The 13297-nt window shown below is 40.9% G+C and overlaps 1 protein-coding gene across 2 annotated transcripts in view; it reads right to left on the bottom strand.

Moving 5' to 3' along the window:
* The window catches only part of LOC145986408 (trehalose transporter 1-like protein), a 128784-nt gene extending 115814 nt beyond the window's left edge, over positions 1-12970 (bottom strand). For both annotated transcript variants that reach the window (XM_083120390.1, XM_083120389.1), the window contains exon 1: positions 12718-12970. In XM_083120390.1, the coding sequence (XP_082976516.1) occupies positions 12718-12740 (23 nt within the window). In that variant the 5' untranslated portion in view covers positions 12741-12970. The remainder of the gene's footprint in view (positions 1-12717) is intronic.
* Positions 12971-13297: the final 327 nt, after the last annotated feature.

Genomic DNA, 13297 nt, shown 5'->3' with positions numbered 1-13297 from the left:
TGGCATGTGGTCTGTGATGAGAACCATCATTTCTTGACAATGACTAATAATACTGAAAATAATATTTCCTTACGAGTAGCTCTTGTTAAGAGACCACGTAGCACCCTGCTGTTTGTTGTGGCTAGGGCATGAGTCATGTGACACGCTACGTGCCTGACGTTTAAAAATTTCCAGTTGGTCGAAGGAGGCAGAAGCGTCCATCCAAGCGATATACCCGTGAGTTATGGCTGGTCGCAAGAACATTTTGTAGGTGGTTAGGACTGTTGTCGGGTGTAATCCCCAAGATGTACCCACCAGTTTCCATAATAGGTTTAGACGGTTCTGAACCTTCTTCTTTATCCTTTCTAAGTGTGGACACCAGGTCAGTTTTTTATCTATGGTAACGCCAAGGCATGTCACGTGATTTGAAGGTATGATGCGTCTCCCCTCTATTATAATCTCCAAGAGTTTGGGGTTTCGGTGTACTTTAGAGCGACAGTGGGGAGGTAGGAAAACGACTGCCTGATTTTTTGCAGCGTTTATTGATAATTTCCATTGATTGCACCAGGGAATAAAAAGAGTCTACGGCCTTTTGGAGTGTTTTATTAATGGATTGAACTGTTTTTCCAAGAGTTAGGAAAGCAGTGTCATCTGCAAATTGAAATACGTGTGTGTTGTTATCCATGGTCGACATATCTGTTACATACATTAAATACAACAACGGCGACAAAACAGACCCCTGCGGGACTCCTGTGTGCAAGAAGATTGGATAGAATGTTGCCGAGTTCAGAGAGATGTATGCCATGCGGCCTGCCAGAAAAGAATGGATAAGGCGAATGTAGCATTGAGGAAGTTGGAATTTGTGGAGTTTATATATTAATCCCGAATGCCATACTTTGTCAAACGCCTTTTCCAGATCGAATAAAAGAAGACACGATGGCAAGGACTTGTTATAGTGATTTCTTATAGTTGTTATCAATCTCAGTATTTGGTCGTTGAGACTGATGGATGGTCGGAAGCCTGCTTGATGTGCAGGAAGGAGATTCTTGGATGAAATGTGTTGTGGCAATCTACGTACAAGTACTTTTTCAAAGATTTTGCTGAGTGTCGATGTCAGCTGTATTGGTCTGTAAGAAGATACTTCGTGAACAGGTTTCCCGGGTTTGGCGAAGAGCAGCATTTTAGATACTTTCAATTCTGCCGGGAAGTAGCCTGTTCGTAGTATATAGGTATATATGGTGGCTAGGATTAGAAGAAAGGTTCTTGGGGCCTCTTTGACGAGTCGGTAAGTTATCGAGTCGAAGCCTCGGGCAGTGTTCCTTTTGCGAATTATGGCGCATGCGATATGCGATATCTTCTGGGAAGTTAGAGGTTCGTTTTCATCCATAATATGGTTATTTGGGTTTGAGACGCGTTTTACTGTACGTGATAGGGTTGTTTTCTGTAGTGGTTCAGTTTGTGGTGTGAAGATATCTTTAAAGTGGTGTGCAAAGCTATTGGCTTTCTCTTGGTCGTCGTCTACGGATTTACCATCGACTATAATTGGATATGTACGTAGTTCTTGATTTTTTTCCTGTGAGTTTGTTAAATTGCTGCCAGTATTTGGATGGATGGGATGTTTCGGCCAATGTATTGCACGTTTTTATCCAATTCCTTCTTTTATATGCAAGGATATAGTTTCGTACCGTCCGGAGGAGTTGTCTATGATGTCGTAACGCTTCAGGATTTCTTGTTACAACATACTCTCGGAAGGCACGCCTGGAGGCTGAAATCAGTTTCAGATAGTTCGGCGGTAATTTTGCTTTATATACATTGATGGCTTGAAGTGAGATGGTACTTTTCGCAGCTTCAGTTAAGTCAGAAGTGAGTAATGGGACTACATCATCCAGATCACTAGCGTTTGTTGGCGTATCTGCGTTTTGTACAGCGTTTTCGATTGCATTACGATATTTTTACCAGTCTGCTTGATCGTAGGAGTACCTTGTTATGAGAAAGGGTTTGTGAGGAGTTGATGCAGGTGCGTCAACAGTAAAGATTATAGGTGCGTGATCGCTACCAACGGGTTCAAGTACATCCACGGTGCTATTTGTAAGGAGGGAAGTCGATGTAAGTACAACATCTGGAGAAGTACTGCTGATTGGTCTAGATGGTTTCGGAAGTTGGTGGAAATGGCAATTTCGGCAGTTGACTATAGTTTGATGAAATTGTCGCTTTTCGGCTTGTGGTCGACTATGGAGATTTATGTCTGCCATGATTATGTAATGCTTATAGCTGTTTTCTATGTAATTGATAAAGTTGTATGGTATAGGATGTCCAGGCCGAACGTAGATCGTTGCTAGGGTAATGCTTCTGTGCCTCAAATATATTGTTGCTATGTTGTATTCCGGTAGGTTAAAATACGGTGGTAATGTGTGTTCTCTGTGCGGATATGATTTTCGAAAGCCAATTGCAGTCCCTCCATTTGCACGTTGAGCTTCCGTTGGCCCATCATGTGGAATCATAGTATATCCGCTGATCTTGGGTTTGAGTTTTGGCGTTAAGAATGTTTCGTTGAGGGCGAAAGCTGATATATTCTTTTCCTGCAGGACAGTTTCAAATAAGCTTTTGTGTTTTGTTAATGAGCGGATATTTAAAAAGAGAAAAGAATAACCCATGATTGTTATGATGAGTCTGCAAGCTGTTTAGGATGTACTTGTGTTTTCAAGAGGGTTGATATTGAAATGGACATGTGGTCCCGTATAGGTAGCGTGTAACTGCAGTTTGAAAAGTGTTTTTGCAGCGAGTATGACTTGGTCCAGAATATGTGTGCGCAGAAATGGCTGGGTGTTTTGAGTTGTAATAGTAAAGAATCGTAGCAGATCCTCCACAGTGATTGGGTCCATAGTGAATTTGCTGGTTTGGTGGGGCTATCTAGAGTTCGGATGGGAACAACAAGCTCAGGGTGATTTGGTTCTGGGTTAGGTCTGGCTTGGCATTTATAGCTGTAAGTAGGATGTCCTTCAGAACATGTGTTGCATTTAGGCGGGTTCTGGATGTTTATACAAGTGTTGGTAGAATGTGGTACCATTTCTGGTACAAAAAAGAAACAATTTTCGATAAGTTCCAGACATGCAGAAAACTTCGAAAATTAACGACTTTTAAAAATGAGCATTGGATCCCGAAAAGTGGGGAATTAATTTCCCGAAGTCGGGATTGGGACGGGAAATTTTCGGGATCCCGCACACACCTACCATTTTCTAATATTCGAAACATATCCTATTTATGTTCACTGTTGGATAACAAGTTCTGGATCAGTTCTAGACATGTATTAGATATCCAGAATTGTTTGTATTTTGGATATCCAGTTTTGGACAAGATCTGGATACGTTTTGGATATCCAGAATTGTATGTGTTTTGGATATTTGGAAGAGATCTGGCGACGTATTGGATATTCGGAATTGGACAACACGTTTAGGCTGTGTATTACGATATCAAGAATTTGTCGAGTTTTAGATGTCCAGTTCTGGATATCCATAATATCCATGGATCTGATCTGGACATTGTGGATATCCCTGGGAGATTTGTGCTGTATGAGACCTTTACAGAAAATCTCTAGTGTCAATTAATTTAAAAAATTGAATTAAAATTAAGATAGTGTCCGAGGGCCAAGACCTGCCAGAGCTGCTTTTTCATTGGCCGAAGCGTGGTCAGCGTATCGAGTCCCATCGCCGCTGTTTTCTGGCTTTCGAGACCGGAGCGTCTCCATTTAGTTGAAAAAGGTTGTTTAAAGTCCACTTTATTCTCAGATATGCTAATCAGACTAGACTAAAGTGGAGCCCGAACCACTGTGAATGTGCCTTCACTGGGAATTGAACCTTCTACTCCTTGATTATAAGGCGAGAGATTTAAAATCACTACATTATCCTTTCTTTTGAATCTCTGGCCACACATTTTACGAACAGCAGTCGATTAGATTCAGGCAATATTGTATCTTTTATTTTCTAGGGGCTATATTTTGCATATTTTGTAACGACCCTGCGAGGTCTCCACATTTAACAGCCCTGCGAAGTCGCAGTATTGTGTTTGTTGGGAAGGTATGGATGAATAATGCATGCTAAATGTTTAAAATGTGTTAACGGATCCACCTCTACGGTTATTACTTTCGCTTATTTTTATTTGACCCTACGTGGTCGCTGTATTCTGTGAATGTTAACGGGTCCACCTCTACGTGGAGGAACTTCGCTCATGGTTAGACCTTGCGTGGTCGTGGTTTTTGGTAAATGTTATCAAATATTGTGACATGAGAATTAAAGGTTAAAAACCTGAAAAGTGGAATGTGAAATGAAGAAAAATTGAAAATTAGCTCAGCGAGAAGCACTCTTTGAAATCAGTAAGTACTAGGCAGAAAGGCCTGGAGTTCAAATTCTGAGTACAGTGTGAAGGTTTATGACATAAGATTGTTAGCCATTTTTATTGTCATTTATACTGTTCAATTTGTTGATGCAAGTGAGTGGTAAGGGTAAAGTTAAAGACACTTGAGTAAGTGTGCTAAAGGATATCTTTGTGATACGATTATAATAAACTGTTGCATATATATGTATAAACCTGGTTTAGTCTTTCTTTGCACCTAGCAAGCCCTGCGATATTTCTGAGTCCTTGTACTACGACTGAATCAGTTAGCACATATGGGTAACTTTTGCCGACCCTCCAACTGCAGTGTTTAGCGTGTTGAACGCAGCCAGTACCAGTACTCCTGCGCCTTGGTGCTGAGCACTGCGTGGGTGGACGTTGCATAAAGTTTTGGCGTCTTAACGTGGGGCCCGAGAGATTGTAAAGACTGAAACCAGCAAGACAGTGGGAGCCTTTTAGCTACAAGGACTAGAAAGGGCTCATAAGTGTCAGTGTTGGTGTTCTTCCAAAGAATTCACGAAGGTGAAGATATAGTGTCGGTAGTGGAAGAAACCATAGACGGTGTGCCAAAATGGAAAGGGATGCGTCAAGTATGAGCTTAAGAAGCAGAGGGAGGAAAACCGTAGATGAAGAAACTGGGTTCGGATGCTGTGAGGATACCGGAGGAGAGAGGGAGTCTTTCCAGTGTTGCCAATGTCTACAGAAGTTTCATTGGAAATGTGAGGGGCAAGAAGAGACCTCAGTCTCCACTGCAGAGTCCAGATGCAAGACTTGCTCATCGGTACCCTTGATGGTTTTAGGACAAGAACCAAGTGCTCCTAGTACGACCCCATCAGATCATTGGTTATTAGAATGGCTGATGAGAGATAAAGAAGAGAGAAAGAAAGAAAAAGCGGAGGAGGAGAAGCAGAGAAAGAAAGATATGGCTCAATTAGAGAAAGCTAGAAAGAAAGAGAAAGCAGAAGAAGAAGCTAAAAGAAAACTAGAGACACAAGAATTTAGGTCGCTAATAGAGTCTCTAGAAGAGAAGAGAGAAATGGAAAAACGAGAAGCAGAAGAGAAGAGAGAAAGAGAATTAGAGACTCTCCATGCCTTAGTTCAAGGTCAAGAAGAGAGGAGACAGCAAGAAGCTGAAAGAAGCCGAACAGAGATGCGAACACTGTTCTCCCAACATAAGACAGACCAGTTAGAAAGTCTTAGGGAGGAATTAGATAAAATTAGAATCTCTTGTCAGCTGGAAGTAGTGAAAGTAGTGGAAGAACAATTAGAACCTTTAGCTGTCTGGCGTGGTGAAATGGAGCAAGAGCAGGAACAAATGAAGAAAAATTTAGAGGTCTGTCTGCAATTGGTAGCTCAGTCTACGACGGAAAATGGAAGTGAAGAACCAGAGAGAGTTAAGCAGATAGAAGCATCTATAGAAACCATAAGTTCAGCAGTAAAGACTCTGAGTGAGCAGACTGTAGTTATGGAGAAGGCTGTCCAAGAACAGAAAGTAGCTGCAGAAACGATGGCTAAAGCAACCGGCGAAAAGGTGAACTCTCTTCGCGGAGAGACACAGAAATTGGAGGTATCTCTTCGGCAAGAAATACAGGAGCAGACTGGGTCTATGGTCAGAAGAGTAGGAGAACTGCAAGATAAAATTGAACGGTTGCAGCTACAACCGGGAGTGCCTTCTGATGTTCTCCCAGATTCCATTGAACGAAATAGAAGTCTGAATCCTGAAGCAGCCTCTTATGAACCTCCTAGAGTGGTGCAGAATCCTTTCTATATGGGAACCATTCAATCGGATAAGCGTAAGCGGCCTAGAGAAGCAGATAGTTCCGACGGGACATCTCCTCGGCGAAGAACCGAATTTAAGATGCCTAGAATGTCTGACATCGCACACATCCCCAAGTTCAAGGGTGATATCGAAGCTCAGTCAGCTGAGAAATATCTTCGTGAGCTCAATGTAAGCTTCGAGCTCATGCAAGTGCCTGACAATTACAGACTCGAATTGCTACCTAGAGTATTCACAGGTAAAGCTGAACATTGGCTGGCAGGTAACATAGACAGTTTTGTTAGCTATGCTGATTTCTGCATAAAGTTTAAAGAAGAGTTTGCCTCCGAGAAGGCTAAGCAGAGACAATTAACAGCTGTAAGAAATAGAAGATATTCCCGTCCAGTACATGAAAATATGGAGAGCTTCGCTTGGAGCATTTACGCCGCCTATAGGAATCTAAGTGACAACTTCAGCGAGAGCGAGGTGCTGAATTTAATCATAGGTCAGTTACCTTATAGAACTCGAAATCTCTGCCTTGCGCACTCTCCCCGAACAGTTGACGAATTGACCAGTTTCCTCAAGGACTTTGAAATATATGATGATCCCGACTACTGGAGAAATAAAGAGGACTTCAAAGGTAAAGAACTTCCCCATAAGAATTTCAAAGTGCGAAGCATTGAGACCAAGGGTGACACTAAACCTGAAAACTCTTGGAGCGCTCGGAATTTTAATAGATTTGGACGTAACAGAGGACTGAACCATAACCAGAATGGTCGATGGGAATCTTATCGACCAAATCGAGGGCCAGATCGCAGGTTTCCCGATTGGAGGAGGAACAATCAGGGACGCAGTAGTCCTAATTCTCCTAGGCGATCCTCACCTAGAGAATCGGGACCAAGGGGAAGACAGTCACCCTCCAGAGAAGTTATGACCTCTGAGCAGGAGGGAGCCCTAGAAACAACCCGGGACTTCTTGCATAATCAAAGGTCTCAATCCTGTCAAACAAACTAAATCCTTGTCTAGGTGCTTCGTTCCCATTTAGGCAAGGGGCCTCGGAGGAGCGACCTGATACAACTATCCAAGAACTAAAGGTTAACTTTCAACTAACTGAAACAGAAGAAGTAAAATTACAGAGTGAACTGAAATCCGCAAGGGAATCGAGGATTAGATATAAATCACCAGCAGTGGCTGCAAAGTTAATAGATATATCAGTGACTTGTGTAATAGATACTGGGAGCGAATGCTCTATTTTAAGTTATGAAGTTTGGACTAAGTTAAAGGAACAAATTCCAGGTATTCAAGTGCAGAAGGTTCCAGAGATAAGATTGGTGGATTTTTCTGGGAGCCATAGGAAGCGTGTCTTTGGCAGCAGACGTGTGGAACTGGAGATTGAAGGTATGGTGTTCAGTACTGAAGTTTTTATATTGAGAGGGTTTGTTACAGATCTTCTTTTGGGCATGCCATTCTTGAAGCAGCACGAGGCCGAGATAAATTTCAGAAGAAACTCGATAAAATTGTATTTTGGAAAAACTCCGGATCAAGATGTAGGGAATCCACTGGATATTGAAATTGTGCGGTACATCCAAAAGGTCCAAGAAAGAGACGAAGAGTGGATGTATAAACCGACAGACCTCAAGGAGAAGGTCGAAACTATAGACATTCTTAATGATTCCCAGAAACAGGAGTTGCTGCAAGTGCTGAATCAATATATAGCAGTGTTCTCAGAGAAGCCCGGTACCATGGAAAGTGCAGAATGTGAGATCCTTTTAAAAAGTAACGAACCAGTTCATCGCCCGCCATATCCAGTGCCGCTCTCGAAAAGGGCCGCTCTAGAAAAAGAACTCAGCTTGTGGAAAAGCTGGAACATTATTCAACCATCGGTATCACCATATCTAAATCCATTACTAGTGGTGGATAAGCCCGATGGTAGTGTAAGACCGTGCCTGGATTTTCGACTATTAAATGCTATTATGATTGTTCCTAAAAGCTCAGTGCCACCTATTGATGAGTCATTGCAGAGATTTAAACAAGCCCAGTATTTTTCGAGTTTAGATCTAGCTTCAGGCTATTTACAGATTCCTTTGAAACCAGAATGCCGAAAATACACTGCTTTTTCGTACAAAGGTCGCCAGTACGAATTCTTGAAGATGCCTTACGGCTTATCTAATGCTGTGTCTACCTTTGTGTCAGTTATGCATACAGTTTTTGGACCTGAAACTGAAAGTTATCTGACAGTGTACATAGACGATATTCTGATTTTTGATGTGGATTTCGATAGCCATATCCAACATATAGAAGAGGTGCTCCATACCGACGACCAAGAACCCAGTCGACAGAGTCAACTTCGACAACCTTCCCCTTTACAGATGTTCTCAGGAGCGAAGAAGAGAAGTAGTAGGGGAAGAAGAGGACCAAGTGACTTTAGTGTAGAAGAGACAGAGACTCTTACCTGGTTGATCTTTAATATTTCCAGTAAAAATTTTTTCAGAAATTGTAAGTTTTAAATTTCTACCAAAATTTTTGCCCGAGGAAGGGGCGTATGTAACGACCCTGCGAGGTCGCCACATTTAACAGCCCTGCGAAGTCGCAGTATTGTGTTTGTTGGGAAGGTATGAATGAATAATGCATGCTAAATGTTTAAAATGTGTTAACGGATCCACCTCTACGGTTATTACTTTCGCTTATTTTTATTTGACCCTACGTGGTCGCTGTATTCTGTGAATGTTAACGGGTCCACCTCTACGTGGAGGAACTTCGCTCATGGTTAGACCTTGCGTGGTCGTGGTTTTTGGTAAATGTTATCAAATATTGTGACATGAGAATTAAAGGTTAAAAACCTGAAAAGTGGAATGTGAAATGAAGAAAAATTGAAAATTAGCTCAGCGAGAAGCACTCTTTGAAATCAGTAAGTACTAGGCAGAAAGGCCTGGAGTTCAAATTCTGAGTACAGTGTGAAGGTTTATGACATGAGATTGTTAGCCATTTTTATTGTCATTTATACTGTTCAATTTGTTGATGCAAGTGAGTGGTAAGGGTAAAGTTAAAGACACTTGAGTAAGTGTGCTAAAGGATATCTTTGTGATACGATTATAATAAACTGTTGCATATATATGTATAAACCTGGTTTAGTCTTTCTTTGCACCTAGCAAGCCCTGCGATATTTCTGAGTCCTTGTACTACGACTGAATCAGTTAGCACATATGGGTAACTTTTGCCGACCCTCCAACTGCAGTGTTTAGCGTGTTGAACGCAGCCAGTACCAGTACTCCTGCGCCTTGGTGCTGAGCACTGCGTGGGTGGACGTTGCAATTTTAACACATAAAAAAAATACTGCTTCAAAAAAAAATCGTGGCCCCTCCTCCATTCCCTCCCTCCAGACGCCTGTGCCTATCCTTCCAGCAACACCACGCTTCGCCACTGCATATTTGACCCTTAGTGCCGGAAGAAGGCCGCGGAAAAGTACAGTCTGAACGTTATCACCTCCACTTCCCAACGCAAGAATAAGTCATGCAATAATCTGTCACAGAAGCAACAAGTCACTTGAAAAGATTCTCCGAGAGAATATTTTCATCATTCGTCGCCAGGAATGCTTCAAGTCTTACTTTAACAGTTTTGTTTTTCATGGATTTTGCCTCAAATGCTGCAAATTAATTTTCTTTGGTTCTTTCACGGCAAACCTAGATCTGAGCTATAATGTTTTCTTGCCCATCTGTTGGGAGATATAAGAGAGGTAGGTTGGCACATTCCTTTCTGACCTTTCTAGGGGAAAAAAAAATACCCGGACTTTGTATGGCTTCATCGAACATCGATAAGCAAAGGTAAGTGAAGGGTGTGAATATGTTTGGGAAGGGAGGCATGTTTCCGCTAAATAACGCGAATTTGTCTGTTTTGTATCAGAATACACCCAGCAATGTGCAAGGTTCAAGAAAACCGGGCGCGCAGCCCTCGGGAAACCTGAGATTTCGGGTTCCGGAGGCGGGGGGGGGGGGAGTATGGTTGCAAAGCTGAAACTTCCAAGTTTTACATATTAACACAAAATTGAAGACATGTAAGTCTCTCAAACTTAGACTCTCCAAAAGTTTGCTTACAGAACAGTGAACAAATTTTCCCCCCAGAGAAAATCGGAAGGCACCATCAATATTGTAATTTATGATGTTAAATGACGACGTGACTTTAGAAATGTTGACGAAATGAATATTATCAACCCTTTAACCACTAAACGATCGGGTGGAAAAATTTGAACTTTATCGTTGCAAACCTGACAAGTGATTTCCAAAAAGCAACCATTGTTATTTTTGTAAGTGAAAAGTGTGAATATTTGTAAATACAAATGTTAAAACAGTTGTACAGTATTGCTAATATTTAATGTTTAGTGTGCGATGAAGTACATATCTAAATCACAATATTTTCATTTCTCCATATAAGTAGACATAATATTATAATATTGTTATAAAATTTATGAGGTATCTTAACTTTACAACACTTTATTCAATGAACACTTGTATATACACTTAGAAGTAATTTAAAAATAACAAGAAAATAATACTCATGCGAAAGAGAAGACCTAATTGCAAAATAACAGATTTGGGGGGGGGGAATAGAAAGACAAGTTTACGTGCGTAGCAATAGGATATCGTGAGGTGAAAGTTTGCGCTCAAATTAGATTTGTGGGAGTGTGGCATACCTAATCGTATTCCAACATAATAAATAACAATAATAATAATAAATGAGCACACATAATGAATGGCTACATATGTATCAATATATTTCCAAGATAAAATGTATAAAACTGTTTGTAAAACTGTACATTTTCGTCGAATTGATGGATGTATCGAGACGGAGTAAAAATAAAAGTACGAAGGTAGGGAGGGACATGAGAAAAGCCGCAAGCAATTATCTCCATCTCACTGGGTGCTTTGCTGCCTAGGTAACGGCTCATAGGATTGTCTAGGTCCCTGCCACGATGCAGACGCGCATACAACTTTTGATTCTCATTACCTATTGAAGAGAGCAGTGGAATGTTTCTTATTTTGTGGGTGGGGTACAAAGATCAATCTCAGTGTCTGTGTGCGTAGTATGAGCTTATCCAAACAGCACACATAGCTTACTTTTTAACTAAAATTTTCAGACCATTTCATTTTAACTATTTATTCTAATTTGTAGCCATTTTCAACATGTGACTTTGGGTAAGATTTTAACTTTATTGGAATAGATTAGATAATGAGCTCAGAAGCTTTCTATACTTATTTTACAGTTCCAAGCAAAATACATGTTTCCATTTTTATGTTCAGAATAGCAATTTTGGAGATTTGATCACGAACTTTGGATATGTTCCATAATGTTTATATTTACTTTCAGAAAAGTTCATTTAATTATATTTTGATCTGTTACTTGTATAGTAGAGTGTAAACCCCTTAAACACAGTAATTTACAATGTCACTTTCTCAACTAAATTTTATGTTATTTGCTTAATTGCCATGCACTCGTAAGTGCACCCACGAATTTTCTATGGGGGCTTCAACTTAATGAAAAATGTGAAAAGTAAAGAAAGAAGGAAAAAAAAACTGGTGTGGTTCTTATTCTCAAGCAACAACTTTGGTATAGGATGAATTTAAAGTTACACAAAAAAAGTAAAAAAAAAAAGTAAAGTGTTCTCCTGTGCTTAGCACCACGCCATGAAGGCGTATAGGGGGTGTGGGGGTAACGCCCCACACTTTCTTGATCCGGTCGTGAGTGGGTTGACGTGATCAGCATCACGCCCCTGATCGCCTTTACCCCCTAGGGTTTCCCCCAGGTACCCATGTGATTCGACGCTGGGTGGGCGCCGGAGCGTCAACTTTGTGTAAAAAGTTACACAAAACGATTGATAAACGCTGCTGTGCCATTCCAAACAGTGATTCTGTTATTTGAAAAAAATGACAATGATGGGAAATTTTCCTTTATAAAATTGTGGATAAAAGTAATTTTATATAACAAGATGGCCCGAGAAGGGGATTCTGACCCCCATAACACCCCTCTGGTGCGCCCATACATGCACTCATTTAAAATAGTTTCTCACAACCTTTAAAACTTTTCCGAGAGAATTAACCAATACGGGAATGCCTTGTAATAAGTTTACAGAGTTTTGTTAGTTTGAGAACTTAAACAATGTAGAAAAATAAAACTTTTTGTGCTTGGGTACAAAAATGAGATTCTTTGAACAGCAACCCCTTTCTGTCAAGTTATTTGAGGTAAAAGAAGTATAATTTTGATCCAAAGTTTTAAGGGGAGGAGGGGTTACTGAACGTTTAAAAAGAAAAAGAAACTGAGGGGATCCTTACAACCCATAAGTGTCCTGTTCGCCGCTTGTACGCCACTGGTAGCGAACTGACTATTTATTACGTTCTGTAGCGAGCCATGCTTCATTCCCAGCGATAATGACAAGTTAATTATAACTTGTTGATATTTTCCTGTCAACGAAAATTTATCCACTCTTGTTAAGGAAAAGGTACGCAAAAAAATATGCATATATTACCGTTAATCTACTAGAAATGCATGCATATCGGCCAAGCAGAACTATGCTATAAGGAAAGAGCTGTCAAAAGCCTTACCGGTTATTTTCGTCAAGAGCCATATCGCCTGACTGCGTCCTCTCGACCAGCTGATGTCTGGAGTACCACACACACTCTCACCGTTTCCCTCCTAACTTGGTTAGCAGTTCACGAAAAACTGAATTAGATTCTAGGATACATGTTCCACAGTGTAACGTGACGCCGAGTGCAGGAAAGTGACTGAGGTAACGTGGACTACGTTCCATTCGCCAGCTGACGCCAGCTGATACAAACAAGACCTACACCACACCTCACTTTTCATCCACAGATTTTTAGTTCCGCGAGTCGCCGCTGCCTGGCAGAGCCATCGTTCGTTGCTAGGCAACGGCATTTGTGTTTACTCGGATAACCTTGTTTCTTTTTTTTCAGTCTCGAAATCGACGGGAACGGTAAAGTTGACGCATTCAAGGCCAAAGCAGCTCGTTATCAATTTACCGTCACCTGTTTTCGTAATATGTGAAATAAATGAGGCATGGGGCGAAAACTTGAAATGTAACACCGGTTGATTTATTGATTTATTTGTTATTTTACTTAGCTTGTTTGCCATTTTTGGCTAATCGCGTACATGAGCACGAGTGAT

This window comes from Lepisma saccharinum, chromosome 4 (genome assembly GCF_977018435.1).
Source record: "Lepisma saccharinum chromosome 4, izLepSacc3.1, whole genome shotgun sequence".
In the NCBI taxonomy this organism is placed as follows: domain Eukaryota; kingdom Metazoa; phylum Arthropoda; class Insecta; order Zygentoma; family Lepismatidae; genus Lepisma; species Lepisma saccharinum.
Note: the sequence above shows the minus strand (reverse complement) of the source record. Positions and strands in the feature narration are given on the sequence as shown.